This window comes from Pteronotus mesoamericanus, unplaced genomic scaffold, assembly GCF_021234165.1.
Source record: "Pteronotus mesoamericanus isolate MK-2021 breed Mesoamerican mustached bat unplaced genomic scaffold, CSHL_Meso_final contig_220, whole genome shotgun sequence".
Lineage (NCBI taxonomy): Eukaryota > Metazoa > Chordata > Mammalia > Chiroptera > Mormoopidae > Pteronotus > Pteronotus mesoamericanus.
Window position 1 is genome coordinate 1440999 of NW_026555091.1, and position 23431 is coordinate 1464429.

At 41.1% G+C, this 23431-nt stretch overlaps 1 protein-coding gene across 1 annotated transcript; it reads right to left on the minus strand.

Moving 5' to 3' along the window:
• Positions 1-859: 859 nt before the first annotated feature.
• KBTBD2 (kelch repeat and BTB domain containing 2) lies at positions 860-19911 on the minus strand. The gene is made up of 4 exons (XM_054571337.1): positions 19652-19911; positions 10955-11471; positions 5373-5538; positions 860-3543 (listed from the first exon to the last, which is right to left on the minus strand). Exons 2-4 carry the CDS (start codon positions 11122-11124, stop codon positions 2008-2010), a joined length of 1872 nt encoding a protein of 623 aa, XP_054427312.1. The 5' UTR covers positions 11125-11471; positions 19652-19911; the 3' UTR covers positions 860-2007.
• Between the last annotated feature and the right edge of the window lie 3520 nt (positions 19912-23431).

Below are 23431 nucleotides of genomic sequence, written 5' to 3' on the forward strand. Positions count from 1 at the left end.
CCAAGGAGGGACATCTCTTACCTTTCATTCGTTTCTAAGTCACTAGGTTATGGTGCTAGTATCCTCCTCAATTTCTGATACCCCGTGTCGAAGTTTTGAAGAATAATTTGCCTCAACTAGAAAGCTTATGTGTACTTATAAAATGGGTCTTTCAACATTAAAATCACTTTTGTAAATTGACATCTGGGGGGAAAAAAAACCCTGCTTTGTGTTATTATCATGGATGGAAATTTCTTAAATGTTAAAAACTTGGCAAAAAATGAATTTGGTTCCTTCAGCAGGCAGAGGGAGGCAGTTAGTCTGTAATCTTGACTGAGGAAGACTGGTAACCTAGAACCAAATCCTTACACAGGCATACATTTTATCGTGTTTCACACGTGCATCTTCATAAATGGAGGGTGAGACCCTCCACCAGCAAGAAGACTGCAACTCGCTTTACACAGGGGCCTGGAACTGAGCGGCAGTACCTCTGAGACACGTCTGCAGTAGATGCCTGAACCAGCGGTTCTCAAAGAACTGCTTTCAAAGATACTGTTGCCAGGTCTGCCCGAGACAGCAGTTCATTTTGTCAGGGATGAGGTTCAGGCACCATCCCAAGCTTTTCCTCAGATGATTCTACTATGCAACTGGGGTTGCAAGGCATTGTTTTTGATCTATTCTTTCTGTTGATACAGTAAGGCTCAAATCACAGGAAGATATAATTCTGAAGAAACCACATGTAACACGCCAAACTGACCTACTAAAATGAAACCTAAGAGCACACCATTCATTACAGCATTTCCACCACAGAAGAAAAACAAATATTGAATGGATATATACAATTTATTTAATAAATTAATGTCATTCAAAATACAGTGCCAGAACATGATGCAGTTGAACATGCTAGTAATGTCTGTCGTGAAGCACCTGTGCTCATGTTAGGTCGGCAGCGCCCGCTACTGCTAGTGGTTCCTGGGATGAGTGCCGGAGCAGCACTCGTCACCTGCTCTTCCGCACGGCCAGTGCAGAGGATTCCTGAACAGTTCACCTGTCTAACCCTACCCCACGCATACACACACAACAGGTTAAAAAAAGCACACCCTGACGGCTAACGGAGATCTATACACAATCACTCTACAGTAATGCTTGTTATTAAATTAAGATGTGATGACCTGGTTGACCCACTCGAAATCGTTAAGATGGAGAAGTACAACAGCAGCAGGTAGTTGTATGCATGAGCCAATGTTAATGTAATACAGAGAGTGGAGGCCTTCGCTGACGAAAGCTCCACCCAGACCCGCACAAGGAGGGACCAGCAATTTCTAGTGCCAGCCCAGCAACTTAAGTCCGTATCTGGTAAATGACCAGCTGACTGGAAGACCTGTATTCTAGAGACAAGTATAAGTTAGTGAAGAGAGAATACATGCACCTAATAGTATAGTTAGACTGAGCCTGCAGTCATAGCTTTCCCTGTGCAATACCGTAAATGGAAGATCTTCCTCAGCTATAGTGTAGGATTTAGACACTCCTATTCCAACACGGACGTTAGTGTTAAGTGCAGCAGAACTAATTACACTGGAAAAAAAAAAAACACAAAAAACAAAAAACAAAAAACCTGTATTCCAGGACTTCAGAACAGAAGCACAGGAATGGAATACATACACTAACATAACCTCAGCACACTTTGTGATAGACCACACTAGGAACAGGGAACTAGTTTAATAAGTGAACTTTCTGAACTGTACATACACAGGGCTAACAATGTTAGATAATCCAGATTCTATGTTCTCATGATACACATAAAAGTTTCTCAATTAGTGGATAATCTATTTCATATTATGGAAGCATATCTTTCTGCAAGACTCACTGATATATATTATACTGATGCAAATATTAAGTAGGGCATAAAAATAAAATTTATCAAAGATAGATTTTTATGTACTCCTTTGTAGTCCTTTCATAGCCTCTCTTGTTTAGCAAAGAAAATGACAAAGCACAGACATCCGACGTCCACTTCTGATCTCCCAACTATACAGGCGGAAGTGCAACCATTTCTCCGTCCAGTTCAAACTCCTCTGTCCCATCTGGTGAAAAGAGATAGGTTGGCGGTTTCCACGGAGATTCTTCAAGGCAGGACGGATAGAGCTTCCCCACAGTGCATCGGAAGTCTCTCCCTAGGTCCCACAGTACACGTTCAGATATGTGCTGACGCAGGGACCACCGGTCGAGTTCCAGATCATATTGGTAAGTGACATATTTAGCTCTTTCATTTAAGTGAGTTTCTCGCATAAACACACACAGAGAATTGGAGATCACAACAGCCCGAACACAGGGGTCTGAGTACCTCTTAGCAGGAATGTTAGCTGCCATTTTCCACTCATTTTTATTCACATCATAAATTTCCACAGTTACTGAAGACCCATCTACAGTGCCGGAGGGGAGTCTTATGCCGGAATTGGTAGCAATGTGTAACCCTCCAATATAGAAAATTTTATCACCAAAGGCTGCAGCTGACGCAAAAGACCTACTAGTCTGTCTCATGGCCATTTCTACCCAGGAATCAGACCTTGGGAAGTAACAGTACATGAGGTTCAGCGTCATCACGTAAATGCAGTCATGGACTACCACTGCCGCGCTCCACTGCCAGGCGCAGGGCAGCGGGCTCACCATGGTCCACTCATCCTTCTCAGTGTCGTATCTCTCTACGGTCCTCCGATTAAGCTCTCCACCCACGCTGTCTCCTCCAATTGCATAGATATAGCCTTCACAGCAAACCAGGGATGGTTTCACGCGGACAAAAAGCATCGGGGTCTTTGGGAACCAGGTATTTTGCTGTGCATCAAACCAATAAAAGCAATTCACAGTCCTGAAGGCAGTCTGAAGTTTGCTTGTCTTACTGTGATTTGTTTTTGTGTTTTTCAAAGGAATCTGACCACCTGCGATATAGATGTCGTTATCAGGAGTTACAACGGTCCCAACTTTATGCAAATCAGCTGGTGGGCTGCAGAGCTTGTAAACTTTTTCTGCTTGGGGACTGTAACAGACAGAAGAGTAAAGACTACAAGAATTTTCTGAAGATGCTTCAATAAAAATCATCATCTCCTCTTTAGTCATCCCAAGTCTTGGTTTGAAAAACTTGGGCATGGATTTGTACAGACCCTGAACCACGACCGACTTATCATTGGGGGGCAGACCTTGAAACCAAGCTCTCTGCGTTACTTCCGAAAGTGCATCAATTCTGATTTGGCTAAGAACTGAAGACAAATACTGGGATCGTGATTCTGTGTTGTACTCTAGCCACAGCATAGCAGCTTCGCGAACTGTCTCCTCCTTTTCTACGTTTAAGTTGTCACTGCTGAGAATGTCTATCAGGAGGTCGTGTGACAGCTGCATGAAAGCTTCCTGGCGATACACGGCAGTGAACTTGTGCTCCACCATTCTTTTAGCACTTTGTTTCAATTCCTCACAACTGAAAAGATCAGCAAAACTCAACAGTCGCACACAGTTCTCTGCATTTATTTTTTTAATTAAATATTCTCGACAACGTTGTAACACATCTTCTACCTAAAATGGGGGGGCAGGAAAAAGAGTTGACAAAGGCATAATAGGCAAATTTCATTTTTTGTGTAGACACAGGTATGTTAATCAGATCCCTACACTGTTGTTTTTATTTCCAGATACATACTTTGGGCTAAGAGATGTTTTCTGTAATAATAAAATTAGAAGACTATACATATAGGTTTGCATTTTTTTCTACCTGCCCAGTGGCCTACTTATTTGCCCTATTTAGGAGCTAGTGGTACAACATCAAATAACGCTTAAAGACCTAAAGGGAAAGGTAAGCATATATAAGTCACTGTCATTTACACACACACACACACACACGAGCGCGCGCGCGTATATACATACATACAATTCATACATAGTTTTCTAGGCTTTAAAAATATGTAACTGAGAGAATTAAATGAAAACAATGTAAATAAATCATAGTACAAAAATGATTATTATTATTGAGTAGCTAGAATCTGGTTTTATCAGCATGGACAAGACAATCAAATAAAAACAGAAAATCATGCACAGTGACTAAGAATAGTTCTATATGCCTTTCTTATTGAGAGCTAAGACAGCCAATCAAAAGAATAATAACACTTCTGTGTAGTTAAATTATCTACACTTAGATGTCCTCTCTTAGCCACTCTAAGTTGGTTTGTTTTTTCTTAAGGAGGAAAAGTAGATCTCAGATGAATCAGAAGGGCTACCTCTTACACTTATTCAACATCACAGTGGTTAAAAAGGAAAAAAAAAATCACAGTGGTTAACTAGAAGCATTTTATGAAGAGAAGTTTGGTTGCCTGGATTTAAAACTTGGGTTGGCCGTTATGTACTTGCACACTATTAAACAAGTAGCTACTCCTCTAAGCCTCAATTATCTCTTGCATAAAATGGGAAAATTTTCACAAATGATTACTGTAAGAATTAGATGAGAACCTATACAAAGCACACTAGGTATCTGGCATGTAAGAACATCATCGTTCCATGTGGTTGACAGTGAAAGACATAAAACGACCTATCCTAGGCTCACCAGGTGACCCAGTCCCAGGGCCTGAGTCCTATCTCGCACCTGGGCAAGCACAAGCACAGGACAGGAACAGATGGTACGGACAGCGTCACTATTTACAGTGACAGTGCTCTACAATCGAAATTCTTTAAATTCCTCAATTTTTTAGCAATTCTAAAAAACACCTGCCTTTAGTTCTGGCTTCAAAAAATTAATGAAAATTTGCAAGCTGTAGAAAAGACAGCCCTCCCCCATTTCAAGTTTGGATTTGGGCTGTGAATGCCATGGACCCTACAGTACCAAGAAGCTACCTACCAGGGCTTTAGTTTCCCTAGTTATAGGTAAAACAGGTACCTACTATAGGGACAGTATTTTAAATACTTCTCCGTAAGAGCTCAATGTGGTCACATGGCTATTGTACATATTTAAGTCTGATAATTTCCATTAGAATCTTAAAATTTTCTGTAGGAAAAAAAATTTTCTGCAAAAATACCATAAAAATTAGTGTATCTAAGCTGTGAAAAATAAAAAGCACTTAAATTTAATAAACACTGTTAAAAATTTACTTTTACTTGAAATCTAAACTCTCACATACATTAGGCAAAAGTATAAAAGTCTCACTCCTCTTTTTATAATAAAGTTCCCATGACAAAACTAAAGTTTAGTGGCTGATTAAATCCTATTTTGTTTTTCCCTTACACATTTTAAAAAGAGAAAAAAGCTATTACCTTGTAATATCTACAACAAGAAAATTACAGAGATGTATTACTGATGAGTCAATGTTTCTTGAAAAAATACACCCCAGTCAATGTACACAATGGAAGGAAGCGCTGACCTGCAGGAAGCAAGCTGTCTCATAAAGTTGCTCCACGGTGCCGTCGCTTAGTGCCAAGTTACCCGTGTACGCGTAGGTGATTATTATCTGTAAGGTGGCCGCGTCCACATTCCTCAGGTGTACGTGTGTCTGTTTGCTTTCACTCAGTCCACTCATGAACATGGCCCTACAGCAGAGAGAAAAAACAAACCTTTGGGTTTAGTGTATAACAAATGTAGAGTTAAAAAGACAAACGAGACAATATGGGATCTTACGTAGGGTATTTGCTGATGAACAATTTATTGGGAAAACTTTTGAGGGAGAAAATAGGGAAGTATAATCTAGTCCCCAAAATATACCAAACTGTTCTACAGTGCCACTCTGAGTGATGGCATAAAAATCCATTTACAGGCAAACCTCATTTCATTGCATTTTGCAGATATTTTTTACAAATGAAAGGTTAAGACCCTCCATCAGAAAAAGATTTCAATTTGCTGAAGGCTCAGATGATGGTTAGCATTTTTAATCAAGTATTTTTAAGTTAAGGTATGTACAGCCTAGGCTGGTATGGCTCAGTTGGTTGGAACATCATCCCGTAAACCAAAAGGTCATGGGTTCAATTCCTGGACAGGGCACAGGCCTGGATTGTGGGTTCAGTCTCTGTTCAGGGCATGTAGGAGAGGCAACTGATCGATGTTTCTCTTTCACACTGATGTCTCTTTCCCTCTCTCTCACCCTCCCTTCCCCCCTCTCTAAATCAGTACGCATGTCCTTAGGTGAGGATTAAAAAGAAATTAAGGTATGTACATTCTTTTTTTAGACATCATGCTACCGCACACTTAAGACTGTAACATAAACATAACTTCTATATGCAATGTCAAGCAAAAAAGTCCGTGTGACTCCCGTTTCATGATATTCACGTCCTTGCAGGAGTCTGGAACTGAGCCCACAGTATCTCCAAGGTCTGCCTGTGCTGCTTATATTCATACAATGGAATGCTATTCAGAAATAAACAGGAACTAAGCATTGAACCTCAAAAACATGCTCAGTGAAAGAAGCCAATGCTAAAGGCCATGTTTATATGAAATGTCCAAACATAAAGGACAAAGGGGGTATCAGTAGTTACCTGGGGCTGCAAAAGGACAAAGATGATGAAAACGTCTCAAATTAGATTGTAGAGATAGTTGTCTATCTCTGTAAATATACTGACATTCATTTAGTTATATAAATTACATCCCGATGAAGCTGCTAAAAATTTCATTTATCCAAATGATTCCCTAAAAATATGCAGGGCAGTTTTCTAAAAACCTATTATAAATGGGAAACAATGCTGGAAAGGCCATCAGCATTGTAGACTCAAAGTAGAATGCGCACATACAGACGAGAGGTGAAAAACAACGCACAGCATTGCTGTTTGCATAAGAGCTGGGCCTTTAGTGATCAAAAGTAGGTATCACAACAGCCCCGGCTGATGTGGCTCAGTGGACTGAGTGCTGGCCTGCGAGCCAAAGGGTTGTTGCTTGGATTCCCAATCAGGGGACCCGCCTGGGTTGCGAGCCAGGTCCCCAGTGCGGGCGTGTGTGAGAGGCAAACCGCACCCTGATCTTTCTCTCCCTCCCTTCCCCTCTCTCTAAAAATAAATAAAATCTTTAAAAAGTAAAAATAGAAAAAGCAGGTTTCACAATAGTCCCTAGTTTGGGCAGGGAACCCTGGAGGACGGGATGAGTAAAGCATCCAAGATGGGAACGCGTGACCCGGGGTAGAACCGTTTTTCCCCAGGAGCAGGGCTGAATGGGAGTAAGGTTCTTGCTGGAGGCTAGAAAGTGAATGGAAAGATGAGTGGCAGACCACAGGGGGCTCTCAAAACGAGGCACAAGGGTCTGAGCTTTTTCTCGTAATCAGTGGAGCACACTGAAGGGTTCTGAGCATGGATTTATTAGATAACAAAATGTATTCTAGGATGAATACTTTGTACTCACAGACCTCAAGGGTCAAAGGCCAGAAACAGGGAAACGGGTTCTGCGGCTACTACCGCAACAAGCCCGGTGAGAAGCGAGAAGAACCTGAGCGAGGGTGGCAGAAATGGATACCAAAGCTATCACAAAGAACCAAAATGTGGAGATTTTCCCAACACAGGGAATAGGAGAGTAGGAAGTCGATAAGGAAAGAATCAAAGCTACTTACTGATTTTCAATACAGTGCCTGAAAAATTACTGTTAACCATTGAGAGAAAAAAATATGACAAGGGGGAAAAGTAGTCCCTGTAAAAAGACAAGTTAAATTCTGGATATAATGAGGTAAGGACAATTCAATTAAATGGCAATAATGCACTAATCTGTTAAGTATTTAATATTCCTGGAACTATAGAAGTGAGGCATTAATGCAGTGAACTATAAACTGTCTTCCAAAGTGAGGTGTGAGAGCCGAGTAAGTTATCTGAGGGGAACTAAAAACTAAAAAACCCACCCAGAATCCCAAAGACCAACCTGAGACAGAATTCAATCAGGATAAAAAAATGAAAGCCAGGAGGCCGAGAAAGCTCCATCGGAGAAGCAGGAGCCAGGCGGCCAGCGCGGCGCCACTCAGGGCAGCGAGGCGCGGAGCCAGCACTGCGAGCTCAGGGCAGCACACCCCGCGGCGGCGCCGAGGTGGTCGCCGGCCACCTCCAGGGTGGCTCCGAATGAGCAGTTCGGACCGGAGCTGAACCCCAGGCCGCTGGGGAGTGGAGAGGCACAAACACCATCCACAGTGGCAGGAGGGGGGGCCTGAGGACTTCCTCCCCTAGACCGCGGCACGGCCCTACGTCCGCCTGAGCCAGCGCTGGAGGGCGCTCAGTGCCCTTGAAAAACACCTGAGACCCCGATGAGCCGCTCTCTAAAAACACTTAAGTGCTACTGGCTTCACCTGTTTGACATGGGAGAATGGGAAAAATATAGTGAGCCCTGAAAAGGATTTATCAGAGCTCTGAGGAACAACAGACGATTGAGGGGTCACAAGCAGTTTTTACATCTGTCCCAGCAGAAGGTGGTAACTCTGGAAGAGGAAGCAGGGAAGGGGAACAGCTGACTGTCCAGAAGACACTGAGACCGGCCATCCCAGACTTGGCTGATGACACCAGAATGACAGACCTCCGTGAAGAACTGGGTGTCCTGAAGACCAAGGATAGCAGCCCACCCATCCTGATAGTGAAAATTTTAATTTTTAAAAATATATACTCTTTATTATATTTTTTATATTACCATTTAGTCCCCTTATACCATGACTGTGAAAATTTTAAACATTTTTAAGAAAGAGCAAACACTGGATTACTTAATACTGCAACCGGCTGAAGCACCACCATGAGAGAGATGGTAAGTATACTCTTACACGGGTCTAAAATGCACCATCCATGTTACCAAGGAGCAGAAGCTACTACTTCAGAGGCTCTACAGATTTTTTTGTAGGGTGGCATGGCAATTCAAACTACAAAGAAGGTACCTGGTTCAAAAGGCAAACTAAGAGTAAGTTCTGATGGTAAAGACAGAGAGCAGCATTCCATAAGCGTAAAGGTACTAAAATTACAAACCTGAAAACAGAATCCAGAGGAAGAATACTTGGAAAAAGATCAAATTATTATTGTGGTAGTATATGATAATCTACTTGATCCAGAGAAGAGATACATGTGCGAGAAAAGAAAATTCATGAGTGTTTTTATATTGTGGATTATGAAAATGTCCCAGATACAGGGTCTTAAAGACGTGTGGCTTTAACTCCAACAAATTGGACTATTCTTTCTACTTATTATCTGACTTGCTTTAGGGTGAATATACTCTCTCAGAAGACCAAGGATGCTAAAGAACGGAGCCTGCTAGGGGTCAGGAAATAACAGCAGACTTAAAAAGTGTTGTCTGTAACTAATGAAGATCTGTTTAAGTTTCTTGGTCTTAAGGAAAACCAATTTCAACCCAATCAGTTAAAGATTAATAATCTCGTGAACAGAGAATTTAAATAGTGTTATCTATATAATCACAAATAAACCAAACAAGGAAGACACCTAAATAAACCCACGGGTTACTTCCTGATTAAAGATGAGGACAGCACAGCAGCGTTCCGGCCAGAATTCCCTCACAGGTCTAGAGGTGAGACTCGATGATGGCTAAGGTTACCACCGCGGGAGGCCCGACTCTGATTACAAACGGCAATCTGAAAGTGCCCGACGAAGGCATAAAGCTCTTTACAACAACGATGAGTAATCAATTTACAATTAACGGTCATTAAAAAGGGAAAGCAAATGGGGCCAAGGTACCGCCTGGTTCTGTAACCTCCAATTTCTAATACCATCTGTCTATAAGCCAATAGATCTGGAAAGCCTTTAAATATACAAATTCTGAAATTGTGACTTGACCACTGAATCAGAATTTCTAGGTTTGAAATCCAAGACTCTCTTTGTAAAAGCACCCAACAGGATTCTGATGATCAATCAGGTTTTAGAGCTACTGTTTACAAACATGGTAAGCTTTCTAAGGTAACGAAATCAGTGTCTGAAATTACATAAAAAAGCCCACAGTTTAACCTGAAAGAACTGCACACACAGCCCAGGCCGTTGGCATTTGGACCTTTGCTCCTGCAATCATCATGCGACGTGCTACACCGAGGAAGGTGAAGTTTCTACACCTTCAATGTCCTCTCTACAGATGCCACCAAAGAGCAGCAGTAATTACCATTTGTTGTTGTTTTCCACTTATAGATTGCTAATATCTGTAGCAGAAATATAGTGGTCCACATTTAACTCATCTTTATTCACCCCGTCCCTTTCAAACATTAAGAAAGAATTCAACCTAAGGACAGAAAATAAAAGAATTGCTATGCCTTAGCTTCCATTCCTCTCATGAAACATTAAAAGTAACCCACTTTAAAAAGATTAAAAGTTACAAAAGATGATAAAAATGCAAAGCTTTACTTATTTGTAATTAGCAAACAAATAACCAAATCAATCACTAAATTCTGAGGCATAAAGAACACCAACGTTATTAATTATTAAATATTTAAATCTGGCGAAGAGTCTAGTAAGGCTAGAGGATAACACAAATGGTAACAATAACCAAGAGTGAGAAAAATATATTTTTGCAAATAAAATACAAGTCCTTAAGACATCTAAACAGAACCAATTATCCTCCATAAGTTATTACTGAACCTACTATACTCTTTAATTTATAAACAACGACCAGTTTTTAAATTGCTTTTTAAAATCTCAAGGAAAAAAACTATCCCATTCATTTTTTTTTCATGCTATATTATCTTTAATTAAGTACAGAGACTTGTTTTGTTTTTCTTTTTAATGTAAAATAACATCCCGAGTCTTTCTGGTTCACTTGATTAAAACTTTTCCTTAATTTCAACAAATTCTTTTTGTAGTTAATAAACCTTTGTAATAAAAGCTTCTTTCACCTGTCCCTTACATATGCAAGGAATTGATTTGGAAAGCACTATAATTCTGTAGAGAAAATGTAAACAGAACATTAAGACATATTTTTTTAATTTAAATAATGCTTTAAAAATTACTATTAAAATAAGCTACCATTCTGCATTTGAAATGACAAACTAATCAAGATTACAGCACTTACCTAAAATAAGAGCTACATGTTGCAAGAACCATCTTATGACAAGGGAACTCAGTGCCCTCAACAATTAATACTATGTCAGTAAACAACTGCTGTTCATAAAACAGTTTTAACTGTTCCAACAAGGACACAGCATATTCAGTATTGATCTGCCTCTCGTCTTGAGTGGACATGACTGTATTCCATTAATATGTCCCGAAGCAGATTAGAAAAGTCAGTCTTACTGATGGAAGGTCAAGTGAATGTTTCAAGCAATAAAGAAAGAAGAAACTCCGCTTGCTGTTGTCTGCAGCATTCAGAACCAAGACTGACACCTTCACGAATGAATAGTATCTTGTAATAGACTTAATATCACTCCTAGGTCATCCTGTGTTAATTAGGTTCTTCAGAGTTTTTCAACACGGTCTGCAGACATCTTGCTCCAATTTGCAGTTGATGTACAGCTCATGAGTGAAAACCAGTAACACACGAGGTAGATTTCGTGGCAACATCCTATGTTCTGTGGATCTTCAGAAAGTAACTAAAAAGAAAAAAAGTTCAGTTAGAGTATACAGACCAGTACATTTTAGAATACCATTTCAAACAATAGACAAATATAAATTTAATCAAATGAGCTACCCAGCCGGGGCTGTATTAATCTTCATACAGTGTTCCCTTCCTATAAATCTTTTTTAAAATTAATTATTTTTATTCCTTCCTACAAATCTTTGTAACGGCATACAATTTTACTGGGGGGAAAAAAACAAACACACAAAACAAGATAAAACAGACATCTGTTCTTATATGGAAGACTCCACATTCTATAAATGTGAATGTCCTCCAAATTAATTTGTAAATTTAATACAAATCCAATCAAAACCCTATTTGCAAAGGGTTCACTGGAAGAATGTACAAAAGCTGCCAGGATATTCGGGGGGAAAGGAGGGCAAGTTTGTCCTCGCGACTTATTTCAACAACAGCGCTGGAACCACTGGCTATCCCCTTGAGAAAACAAAAACCTACGTCTCAAGTCACACTGCACACCACTCATCACAAGGAACTCCGGCTGAATTAACGTTTAATTTTATTTGTAAATCAGTATTGACCACATATGCCAAAGAAATTACAAATAAGGAAGAGGGAAAACCCATATAGAAAGCTAGTAACAGTTAAAAACTACCACCTCCTTTTCATATAGAAGACTCTAGTTAAGTGGTTGATAACAAAACCTATAAATATGAGCATCACTGGAACCACTAACCCTTCTTCTCAAAAATTATTATCCGTGTCAAAGAGATCACCTTGTACTTCCTTCCCAACTATACTGTTACAGGAACTCCTAACTTGATATAAACTGTCAAATTTCCAGCCAAGTTAACTGTGGAAGTAAATAAAACACAGGCCCAGGCAGTGGCTTTGGGTCACGTAAGGTCATGATTTTGCTCTTGCCGATCTGAGTTACACTATAAATCTAAGTTCTAGTATTTATTACAACGTCTCACCCTAGTAATATCAGGTCAGGTTTTGCAAGCAAAGTTTTATTAAAAACTTGATTTTTAAAAGCTTTTTGAATTTTAGAATTGCAAATGAAGTATATAACTATAGTATTTGGCATTGTAAATGCTTAATAACTTAATCTGCCAGTTCTACTTCTAGAAATTTCTCTTACAGAGGTGCATTTCTCTTACAGAGTTTCAGAGGTAAACTGAGTCCTAACCCCAGCCGAGGGCCCAAACTCATCCCTATCCACATTTAAAGCAGGTGACAGGAACTGGTGACCGGGGCCAGGATGGATTTGGTTCCTACTGCTAGTCCCCAGAATTCCTTGCAGACTCAGCTGTACAGGCTCACTCTGGTAATTTCTTTAACTTTCTACTATGACCTGATTTTTTTTTTTTTTTTTTGCAGTGACCTTTTGGGGCCCCATTTAATTTGTTTTGTCTGGATTTTACTAGATTTGATTTTTTTAAATCACACATGACACTGTATTAAAACAACTGAAGTCTGCTCTCAGAATATCACAATTAGCCAATTTTATATAATCCTCATTAGCACTGGTTTATACAATTCTATTTCCCACTGCTTCTTCTGTAATTTAGGGTGCATTTTTTTTCCTGATAAGGTAATTTTTATTCAGGATACCTTAATATTTAAATAGGAAGAAAAAAGTAAGCCATTCAGATATCACATTAAGTAAATAAACAATTGGAACAAATCTGTCACTACTGCAATTCAAAATAAAATTAAGTGTCACTTCTCTGGGAACATAGACTTCAAAATGTATTATCCAAAAATGTAAAAAGTTGTGAAGTTTAAGATGACCAACGGACACAGCCTTCAAATGCCTGTAACACGAACTTTTCTATAATAAGATTCCTTCTCTCCTAAAAATAAAACTTGAAATCAATATCCTAAATACTCTGAAACATTTCATAAAGTTTGTACTATATTACTTAACTACCAATTACCTGAGGCATTTTTACAAATTTCCCTTTTAATATTGCCATTTATCATTCTGTACTTTATCTAAAATTTGCTTCAAAACAAGTGATACATCCTGTTACTTGCAGAAGTGAGCATCCTCAGACTGAGTAATTTTCATGTATCAAGGAAACTGCTTACTTAAGTCTTCAATTATAATTTAAAGGCTACTGAAATCCACTCTCACAAACACTGACTGTTTACCAAGTGTCGGTCACTGCGCTCTAAGCACTCAGAGCGGCCAGGCACCGCAGCGGCGCTCCTCCAGGGGAGTGCGTTTGCTCCCACTACAGGCTACATGTAGCCAATGCCATGACTACACCTTAAAATCAGGTGTTTTAAAACCAAAATAGACAAATTCAATCGCCAAAAGAGGTTGGGGCAAATGAGTGAGGCCAGCTGGGTATAAGAAACATTTTTCTTGAAATCTAACTATCTCGATCTTTCATTTCCAAACTTCTGATAGACATAAGGAAGTTTATTCTTTACCGTAAGAAAAAGTGTATGAACAAAGTAGGTAGTTGGCATTTGCCCCCGCTGGTAACAGCGGTTCACACTGTAGAGGAAGGAAAAATTTATTGAAAATGTATAGATTTATTAACATGTGCAATGATTGTCTAATTTTTTAAAAACCTCCAACTTTCAAAAGGCGTACTACTTTCTCTTCTCAACACAAGTATTTCAGGCTTTATAAACCATCAAGGCTCTGTCTCAAACACTTAACTCTGCTGCTGTAACCTGCAAGCAGCAAAAGATAGTATGTAAACAAATGGACATGATTGTTGCAATAAAACTTTATTTACAACAATGAGCTTCAGGCCACGTGTACCAATCTCTGCTGTCAAGACTGCTCCTTGATCAATTAAGAATCAGTTATCTGGCTTCCATTTTGTTCATTGCTTAGGTGTTGTCTAAAGTGTCTCTGCCCCCACCCCTCACAGGTGCCACTCGGTTGGTTGGTCGTCCCACAAAGCAAAAGGTGGCCTGTTCTTCCTGGTCAGGGCACATGCCCAAGCTGCAGTTTCTTACCCAGTCCCGCGCATGTAAGAGAGGCGACCACTCAATGTGTCTCTCTCATATCAATGTTTCTCTCCCTCTTTCTCCCTCCCTTCTCCTCTCTCTAAAATTAAATAAATAAAAATAGTTTAAAAAATAAAAAATCTGCTCCCCAAAATGGTATCACACATGCTGATACATATTATACTAAAATGAATACATCTTTATATTTGTATTTTTGTTTTCAACACTGCCAAGGTGCTATGGGAAATTAAAGTAACAAATATTAGAAAAAACAATTTAAAAGCAAAAAAAAGAAAAATCAGCAAATAATATACTTGTTTTTCTTGGAAAAATGTTTTGCCTTCAGATCACAAAAACAAGGAAAAAGTACAAAACTTAAATACTTGAAAGTTGAATTAAATATAATTCTTTATCTAACCTGTATATACTTGTATTACACTTTCTTTTCAACTGAACTATTTTAACATCACATACTTAATAACACAACTGTTTTCTCCACCTGCTGCAGGTTCAGTGGAATGTGAAATACTTTCGCTTATCTAGTGTAAGTACCCTTTACTAAAGGTTTTAAAAAAAGGACATTCCTTTCGAAGATAATCTTTGAAAAAACCCACAATGAGAAAACACTATTATAGTCAGAAACACTTAAATCATTGTTTATTTTATCAACTACAATATCTACATACAATACATCTGAAAAAGAGAAGATGTGCCCTGGCTGGTGTGACTCAGTGGACTGAGCGCCAGCCAGCAAACCAAAGGGTCACCTGTTTGATTCCCAGTCAGGCCACGTGCCTCAGTTGCAGGCCAGGTCCCCAGTAGGGGACTCTTGAGAGGCAACTATACAGTGATGTTTCTCTCTCTTTCTTCCCCTCTCTAAAAATAAATACAATCTTAAAAAAAAAGGAAACAGAAGATGTGTACAAGACAGTGCTTATACAAAGACATTTAGTGGATACATGGATTCATTAGATGAACCAAGGGGCAGACTGGGAAATCACTGTCACATGCTACAATTCCTGGTACAAGGTACTTCAAGATTAGTAAGAGAGTTCTGTATTTTATTTATTTTTTAGTTTATATATTTTTTATCACCATTTATCCTCCTTATACTTTTCCACCTCTACCCTCCCCCACAAAAGTCCTGTATTTTAAAGCTAGTCATTAAAACAGATTTCATAGTGAAAAAGACCAACTAGAATAAGAAATGAGTCATAGAAACACGGTCTGAGATTTAGATTCTAATAAAATACAATGTACTTTGACATAAAATTTGGGTTCTAATAAATTTTGTCTAGAATACCCAAGCCTCCAAGGTTCTAATAAGTGAATTCCACGACACAAAGTAATTTCAAAACATTCTGTTATTAAATGATCATTAAGATTAAATCATGCAGCAATCCATAGTAAAATATATAATTCTACTTAAAAATCTGAAACAACTCTCAAGGAAAATTATTGCAACTGGTTTTCCTCTCTTAACTAATCCATGAGGCTGATCAGCAGTTAACTGAGCTGTGTATATCAAAAGAAGGAAGGATAAAAGATGGGGAGAAGGCTGCAAACAAGGACTGCACAGGAGTTACAGGGCAGGGATAAAACGGTGACAGAGAAGACGGGTAATGGGTACAAGTCATCACGTGTACCGAACGCCTTGAAGTTGTGTATTACTAATTTAGGCGGTGCTGCGTCTTCCAATGCTACCAATGTCAACACAGAAGTCAGAAAGCTTTTGTTGGAAAGGGTCCAAGGCTTTCTGAACGTAAAACACTGCCAAAAAAATTAAGAGCATGAACTGTGGAGCCAAATTACGTGGGTTGAAAACCCAATATGCAACTTATAGCTGTTTGACCTTTTCAAAGTTATTTACTTTTTGTGCTGGAAAATGGGGGATAAAAATAAACTCTGCTCAATGGATTAAGGATTAAACAAGTTTTATAAAGAGCTGGAAAGAGTGCCTGACACACAGCACTACTCTATGAACATGTGCAATTATTTTTATGACGTATCACTGGCAAAGCTTTTTGTAGCACGTTCCCCACTCCTGCACCAGGTGTAGGGGTCCCAATTACAAGGTCTCAGCACTTACACAGTTCTCTTTTTTTACCCTGGGTGAATGGTATTTCAGACAAGGGAAACTCATTCAAAGATTTCAGGGAGTATTTTAATGGTGCGACAAGGACTAATCTTGGGAAGGCTGGTGCCAGTGCAGAAAACTGAGGTGAAGGCCAGGAAGGCAGCGGTTTCGAAACAAGCCTTCCTTCGCTGCAGCGAGAAGACAGGCAGCTCCTCTGCGAGACAGAGGCTGGGGCCAGAAACAGTTTGCTTTCAAGTTATCAAAACAATCCCGACCATTGAGAATGTTTGGAAGATGGGCCTTTAGGTTGTCAACCACTACACAGAATTTTTTTTGAGGTGTGACAAACGTCAGTTAAAAAACAAACACCTTGCCCTTTGAAGAATTTATCAAGTTTGATAAATTTCAATATAGTGTCCTCCACTCTACTCAAATTCAGAGCTTTGGCCTATTCCCCTGTGTTCTTCGTTTCCAGCCACACTACAAAGACCACATAGCTCCACTGAGTACTTATGCCCAGTACCCTAAGTAAATTCAGGTTGCAAGTGTAAGCTTCTGCAGTACATTACGATCAGTAAGTTACCTCGCTTTTTAAAAAATTAAAACAAGAACATAAAGGAGATGCCATGGTGACAAAATAATTATGTGTAGTGTGTTCTTTTATTTTGGGTATCACTCTTTTCCCTCTCAGCTCTGCATAGGAACTAAAGACAGCTTTCTCTAAACTTCGCTAAAGTGAAATTGGCCCCTAACTTTTTCACTGGGATTTCATTTCCCACCAACTCAATGATTTTTTTCAATCACAAGAGCGGAAGAAAATATTTCCCAGATAGTCAAACGTACTCATGAGGTCATTAAGGGCATAGCTCCTTAATGATTACGACTACTGACCGTTTCTGTTTTTTAAAAAAAATAAAAGGTAAACTGAGAAATACTTAGAATGTTCTGCCTACCATGGATGCTGCTACATGTCACCACTTGTCAGAGGCACGGGAGTGGAGCAGAGAAAGAGAAACATCTTTAAATCATCCCTCATCAAATGACTATCTCCAAATATCCTACTATAATCCCTTCTTTCCACACTGAGGAATCTAGGCACTGCAAATTTCTAGCAAGGGAACAAGGACTAACCTTCATATACTTAGAAAGTTACTTGAAATCAACCTGTCATTTCTAATATTCTGAGTTATTCAAATATTAGTTGCCCGATTCAAATGTCACAAAACGGTAACACTGAGACACAATGAAGGATGTGGGCATTTTAGTTCATGCCCTTGCTGACAGCAGGAGCATCCTCTTTCCTGGTCCTTGGAATGCGGCCGAGGAAAAAAACGACTTTCCAAATGTGTGAAATCTTTGGGAAAACCAAGGTATCTTTTGGCTTTTAAAGCCACATTCAAGTTTCCAGGAACTGACCATCCACCTTAAACACATTCAGTGTTCAATGTTTGGACCGTATGAAATACCTCATTATTTCCATTAACCAAGAAGAAGAAAATATACGGAGGAGTGCAGACTTCTGTCCCAGGACACCTCTGTTCCTTGCCACCGCCTTCCAGGCCCTGTAAGTTACTAGTTAACATCTGGCGGTTAACACTTCTCGTCTGAGCAAAAAGGGGAGCTGAGTTGCAGGGCGTAAAACTCTTCCTACAAAACTGTGTGTACAGAAAACAGCACTGACTCGCTGTGTGGGAAGCATGGACCCTAAACATGCTCTGCAGCACCACCCTGGTCCCGCGGATTTCAGGGCTGCCCCAAAGGGCTCTCATAGATCAACTAGGCCAACAAAAGATCAAAGCGAAAAAGCAAGCTCCACACTAGCTAGCAGCCAGATGGGAAGAATAACAAAATCCCACATCATCAAGACTGGAAAACGGACTGGTTTTACTTTTCAATTTACTTTAAGTCAGAGAAAAAGTCCTTCTGAAAAAAAGGCCAGGGAAAAAGTATCTACCAAAGGTTAACTAAAGTAAGTTACCAGTGGCGAGAGATTTGTAGTCCACGCTATTCAAATTCAGGCAAAAAAAAAAAAAAAAAAAGAAAGAAAGAAAGAAAGAAAAAGAAAATCACAACTCAGAGGGGAAAAAAACCCCACCGTTAATTAGAAGAAAATGTCATTTTGGTCTGACCACATTGCTGACACGGTTTTGTTCCCGAAAGCCAGAATGGTGGGCCAGACATACAGATTCATATACAAGCAACACGTGACCAGCTCTGTCCCCTCCGTTTTTATATGGCTAAATGACATAGAGGCACGATACTTCTCACAAACATACCCTTTTAGAGTTAGTTTCACATTCTAGATTCTTTTTCTATTTCCACTTAAACGGGTCATCGCGCGGTAGCGGGCAATTCTAGAGATCTGTAGCCCATGGAGTGGATATTCCTCTCCCCTTGAGGTAGCTATAAAAAGAGATCTTGGATTGCTAACCAACCACCCACCCCCCCGCCCCAAAAGACATGAACTCGAAATAACTACTCCACATCAAACTAAGGGAACACACTCCACCATGGTTTCTCAATTCAGAGGGAGAGGGCGGTGGTCGAGTTCAAGTAAGTTACCGATTTCAGTCTAAAGTAAACACGTACACAATTTTCCGTTTCAAAAGGCAGCTTCTGCTTTCTTGTTAAAAATTATTAGATCACAACGGGACCCCTGGTAACCTAGACATCTTTTGGTAACTACTTCAGAAGCACCGAGAAAGGAAAACTGCAAGGAAGGGCTGGCCCTGCTCCGGCCCACCATCTCGCGCACACGTCGCGAGTTGTTAAGGGAAACGGTTTTATTTTGGCAAAGGCGGGCGCTAGCCGGGGCCGGGAAGCCGCCCGGCGACCCGCGGCCGAGGAGGCGCCCGGGGGCCGAGGCCGGAAACGCCCCCGCGAGCGGCGCGCCCGCCGTCTCAGTCCCGCGAAGCCGCAGCGCGCGGGGCAGCGGAGGGGCCGCCACGGGGTGCGGAAGGCAGCGCCGGCCCCCCGCCCTTCCCCCGCCCGCAGCGGAAACGTCTCGGGTTTGAAAGATGCCGCCGCCGCCCCCCGCCCGCCAAGCCACAAAGGACCGAGCCTCCTCCCCCAATTCCGCCACAGGTCGTCGCGGGCTCCCCCCGACCGTCCCCTCTCTTCTGGCGCCGGCGACGCCTGCTTACCCGCGTCCCTCGGCCCCGAGAGCTGGGATCCGATGTGGCCGGCAGCCCCGAAGACACTGGGCCCTTAGGGCGCGGCGGCGGGGGCGTGGCCCTCCCGCCGCGGCCAAGGCCGGGGTCTCGCCTTGGAAGGCTGGGGCCGCCGCCTCCTCTTCCTTCCGGTTACCCCTCGCGCCCTCCCTCGGCGGTCCGTGCTGCGCGGAAATCAGCGTTCTCTGCGGGAGCCGCCGCACGCTCCTCGGGGCCAGATCACCGCCAGACTCCTCCCCCGGGAGCCGCACCGCCCGCCCGCGCCGCCTCGTCAGCCCGGGCCCCGAGACGCCCGGCTCACCGCCCCTGCCCCGCCCCTGCGGCGCGCTCTCGCCCCCTCGGCGGGCCCCTTTCTCCGCCCCGGAACGTGCGGACAGCGGGCCGCTGGCCAGCCCTTGCCAGGTTTTCCTTTTCCCTGCTCGCGCGCGCCTAGCGGCACAGGCGGCAATTTTGCAGTTTCCCGGGTTCTCGAGCCCCCCCTCCCCCCAGTTCCCCCTTCCCCGCCCTCGCCCTCGCGCCCCCTCCCTTTTCCTTGGCTGGAGCCTACCGGAAAGCCAAAACAATTGGGTCCGCGCAGGCGCAGAAAAGGAAGCGGAAATAGCAGGAAGGGTGGGGGCGACGCGAGGTGACGGGGAAGCGCTATTGAAGGGGTTTCCCGGGAAGGTCAGCGGAGGGCGCGTGCGCGGCGGAGGGTGGGCCGCCCCTGCACCCGTTCCCCGCAGGACGCGCGGGCCTGGGTTCGCTCGCGGCTTCCTGCGGCGGGCGCTTCTGGCTTACCCTGGTGGAAGGAGAGGCCTGAGAATTTTACTGCTAGGAAATCCGGGAAGCAAAGCACCAAATGTTATGCCGTAGGCTGTGTTCTCCCCTTGGAAATACGACATTTGCAGGGTGGGTCGGGGAATAGGAAAGAGGACTAGACAACACTAGACCAGGGGAATAAAGGATACGTTGGGCGCTGGTTCAGTGGGCTTTGTCTTTCAGCCCTTCTCTCCATAACACGCCTTTCACTTTACGGAGCACGTTCGGTTTTCCCGATCTCATCCAGAAAAGCTTCTTGTCTTGGTCTCTCCAGGCCAAGGCACAGCTCAAAGTAGCACTGAAAAGGCCTGGAGTCCTGGGTGCGGAGGGAGCCTGTCTGCACGTGAAGCTTTCAGATAGTTTCATGCCGCAATGCGGGCTGCTACCTGTCCCCCTCCGTCCTCCGCAAATTCCAAAGGAGCATCTTCAGCTTCAAAAGCCAAGCCTTAGTAGCAGCTGAATGCTGTGGCCCACACTGATTTTGTTAACTTGGCACACAGTTTGGTCTCGCGTTTGATGGAAGTTATTTGTGGATCAGAGATTGTCAGAAATCCGCACACAGCCTTCAGCTACCTTCATAACTTCACTCTTGGCACAAATCCTGTCTGCAGAACATACACGACTAATATAAACTAAAAGTGTAATGCATAGTGTGTTACTGGAGAGCCTCTTCCTGTAGGGTAGGCTAGGCTAGATCAACTGCACACCAAGATGTGTGTATTCGGGGCTACTACTGATAAAAGATTTTCCACTGGATTTAGAAACTAGATTCATTCAACAAATGTATTTGGAGTGCCCAATACGCTATCACTCTGCTTAGTCTGATTAAATGTTTAAGTGTGTTAATATTAACGAAAAAGCCATGCAAAAAAATCCAGTCATTTAAAAAACGTTTGAGAACCTGCTCTGTGCCAGACTGGATCTTGGAGAGGCAAAGTCTAAACAGGAAGGTGGAAACAATACCTATGGTAAGAGTGTGTTTCATCCTACAGAAGAGCCATTTAACTTTTAAGGAGGAGAATATCTTGAAAAGATTTTAAAGCCCTGGCTGGATAGTTCAGTTGGTTAGGGGGTTGTCTTGATGCACCAAAGTTGCGGGTTTTCTCCCTGGTCAGGACACGTACAAGAATCAAGCAATGAAAACAAAGAAGTGGAACAACAAATGGATGTTTCCATCCATCTTTCTCTCCACACCTCCCGCCCCTGCCTTCCCTTCTTTTCTCTAAAAATAAATAAATAAATAATTTTTAAAGTTAAAAAGTTTTAGAAAAATAACTCTGAAGCATAGTGGACTTCCAACGGGAAGCTGGGGTGCTAATTAGGAGGCTGTTAAAATAGTCCAGACCAGAGATGGAGAGTAAACTCATTTAGTGACAGTGAAGATTGTGAATGATGACTTGAAACTATCTAGATATAATGAGGGGATGAGGGAAAATAAAGTGATTAGGTAGTAATATCAGTAACTATATAAAGAGGCTAATTGTGAGGATGAAAAAAGAGCACTAAAAGGTCATTTTAATAGCTGTACAGTTAGGAATTCATTTGGCTACAAGTAAAAAAAAAAAAAGATTCCATTGCAATCATTTAAATAAGGGTCTCTGGTCACAAAAACAGTCTGCAGGTAGGCAGGTACCCTTGTTGATTGAACAGCTTAAGATCAGCAGAGCCACAATTTTTTGATTCTCTTGACATTTCTCTCATGATTGCAAAATAGTTGCAGCGCTTTTAGACTTCACACCAGAAGATGGAAAAAGGAATGGCTTCAGCCACCTATATTTATTTCAGGAAAGTAAAAGTATTTTTCATGTTAACTAGTTTTAGATAATCTTACGCAAACTAGAGAACAGAAAAAAGATTGCAAGTTATCTGATTGTATGAGACTCATTATACGAAACCAAGAAAAGACAATACCAGTATCAAAAATCATAAAACAATTCCATTTGTAATCTTAGATTCCAAAATCCTAAATGAAATACCAGCAAATGTAATCCTGCAGTGTATATTAAAGTATATCAAAACTGATTTGGATGTATCCCAAGAATATAAGGATTGTTTAATGAGAGAAAAATCTATTAAGGAATCTGCTTTATTATAAAGTGAAGGTTAAAAATAACTACTTCAATGGATTTAGGAAAACCATTTACTAAAACTCAACATTCAAAATTTTAAAACTTCTTTGCTAGTTTGGAATAAAAGAGATCCTATTAACTTGATAAAGAATATCTGGAAAATAACCTACAATAATTCTTTATGATGAATCATTAGGGATTAAGATAAGACAATGGTATCTGCTATGAGTTTTTTAATTGAATATTGTATTGAAGATCTTAGAAGCTTAGGACAAATAAGAGAAATGAGAAGATAGTCACTGAAAAGAAGAAACAAAACTCATTATTTGTAGATGATTTGAGTGTCCACATAAAAAATAGCTAGTCAAGTCTATCAAAAATTGAAACAGGAGAGTTCAGCAAGGCTGCTGGAATATAAAATCAATGTATAAATATCAGTAGCATTCCTGTACACCACCAACACAGAAAATGTAATTTATATCAATTTAAAGTGTAAGGAAAATTTATAAAAGAAATTACAAATTAGAACCTAGTATTTAAGATCTGTCGATGGAGACAGGTGTGATTCTAGTTCATTCTATTCCTGTATAATATCCCATAATCTAGCTGTACTATATCCATTCTCTTGATTCATGAACATTTAAGTGGTTTTCAATTTTTACATATTATGAGCAATGCTACTGCAACTAACATTTTAAATAAATGTCTCCTTGTGTGTATGTGCAACATCTTATTCTAGGGTATTTTAGAAAAAGAATTGCTAGTTCATGGAGTGTGACGCATTTTCAACTCTTTTTAGATACTGTCAACTTGCTCTCCCAAGTGATTTTACCAATTTATACTCGCACCAGCAGTGTATACATGTCCTTGTCACTCTGCTTCTTCC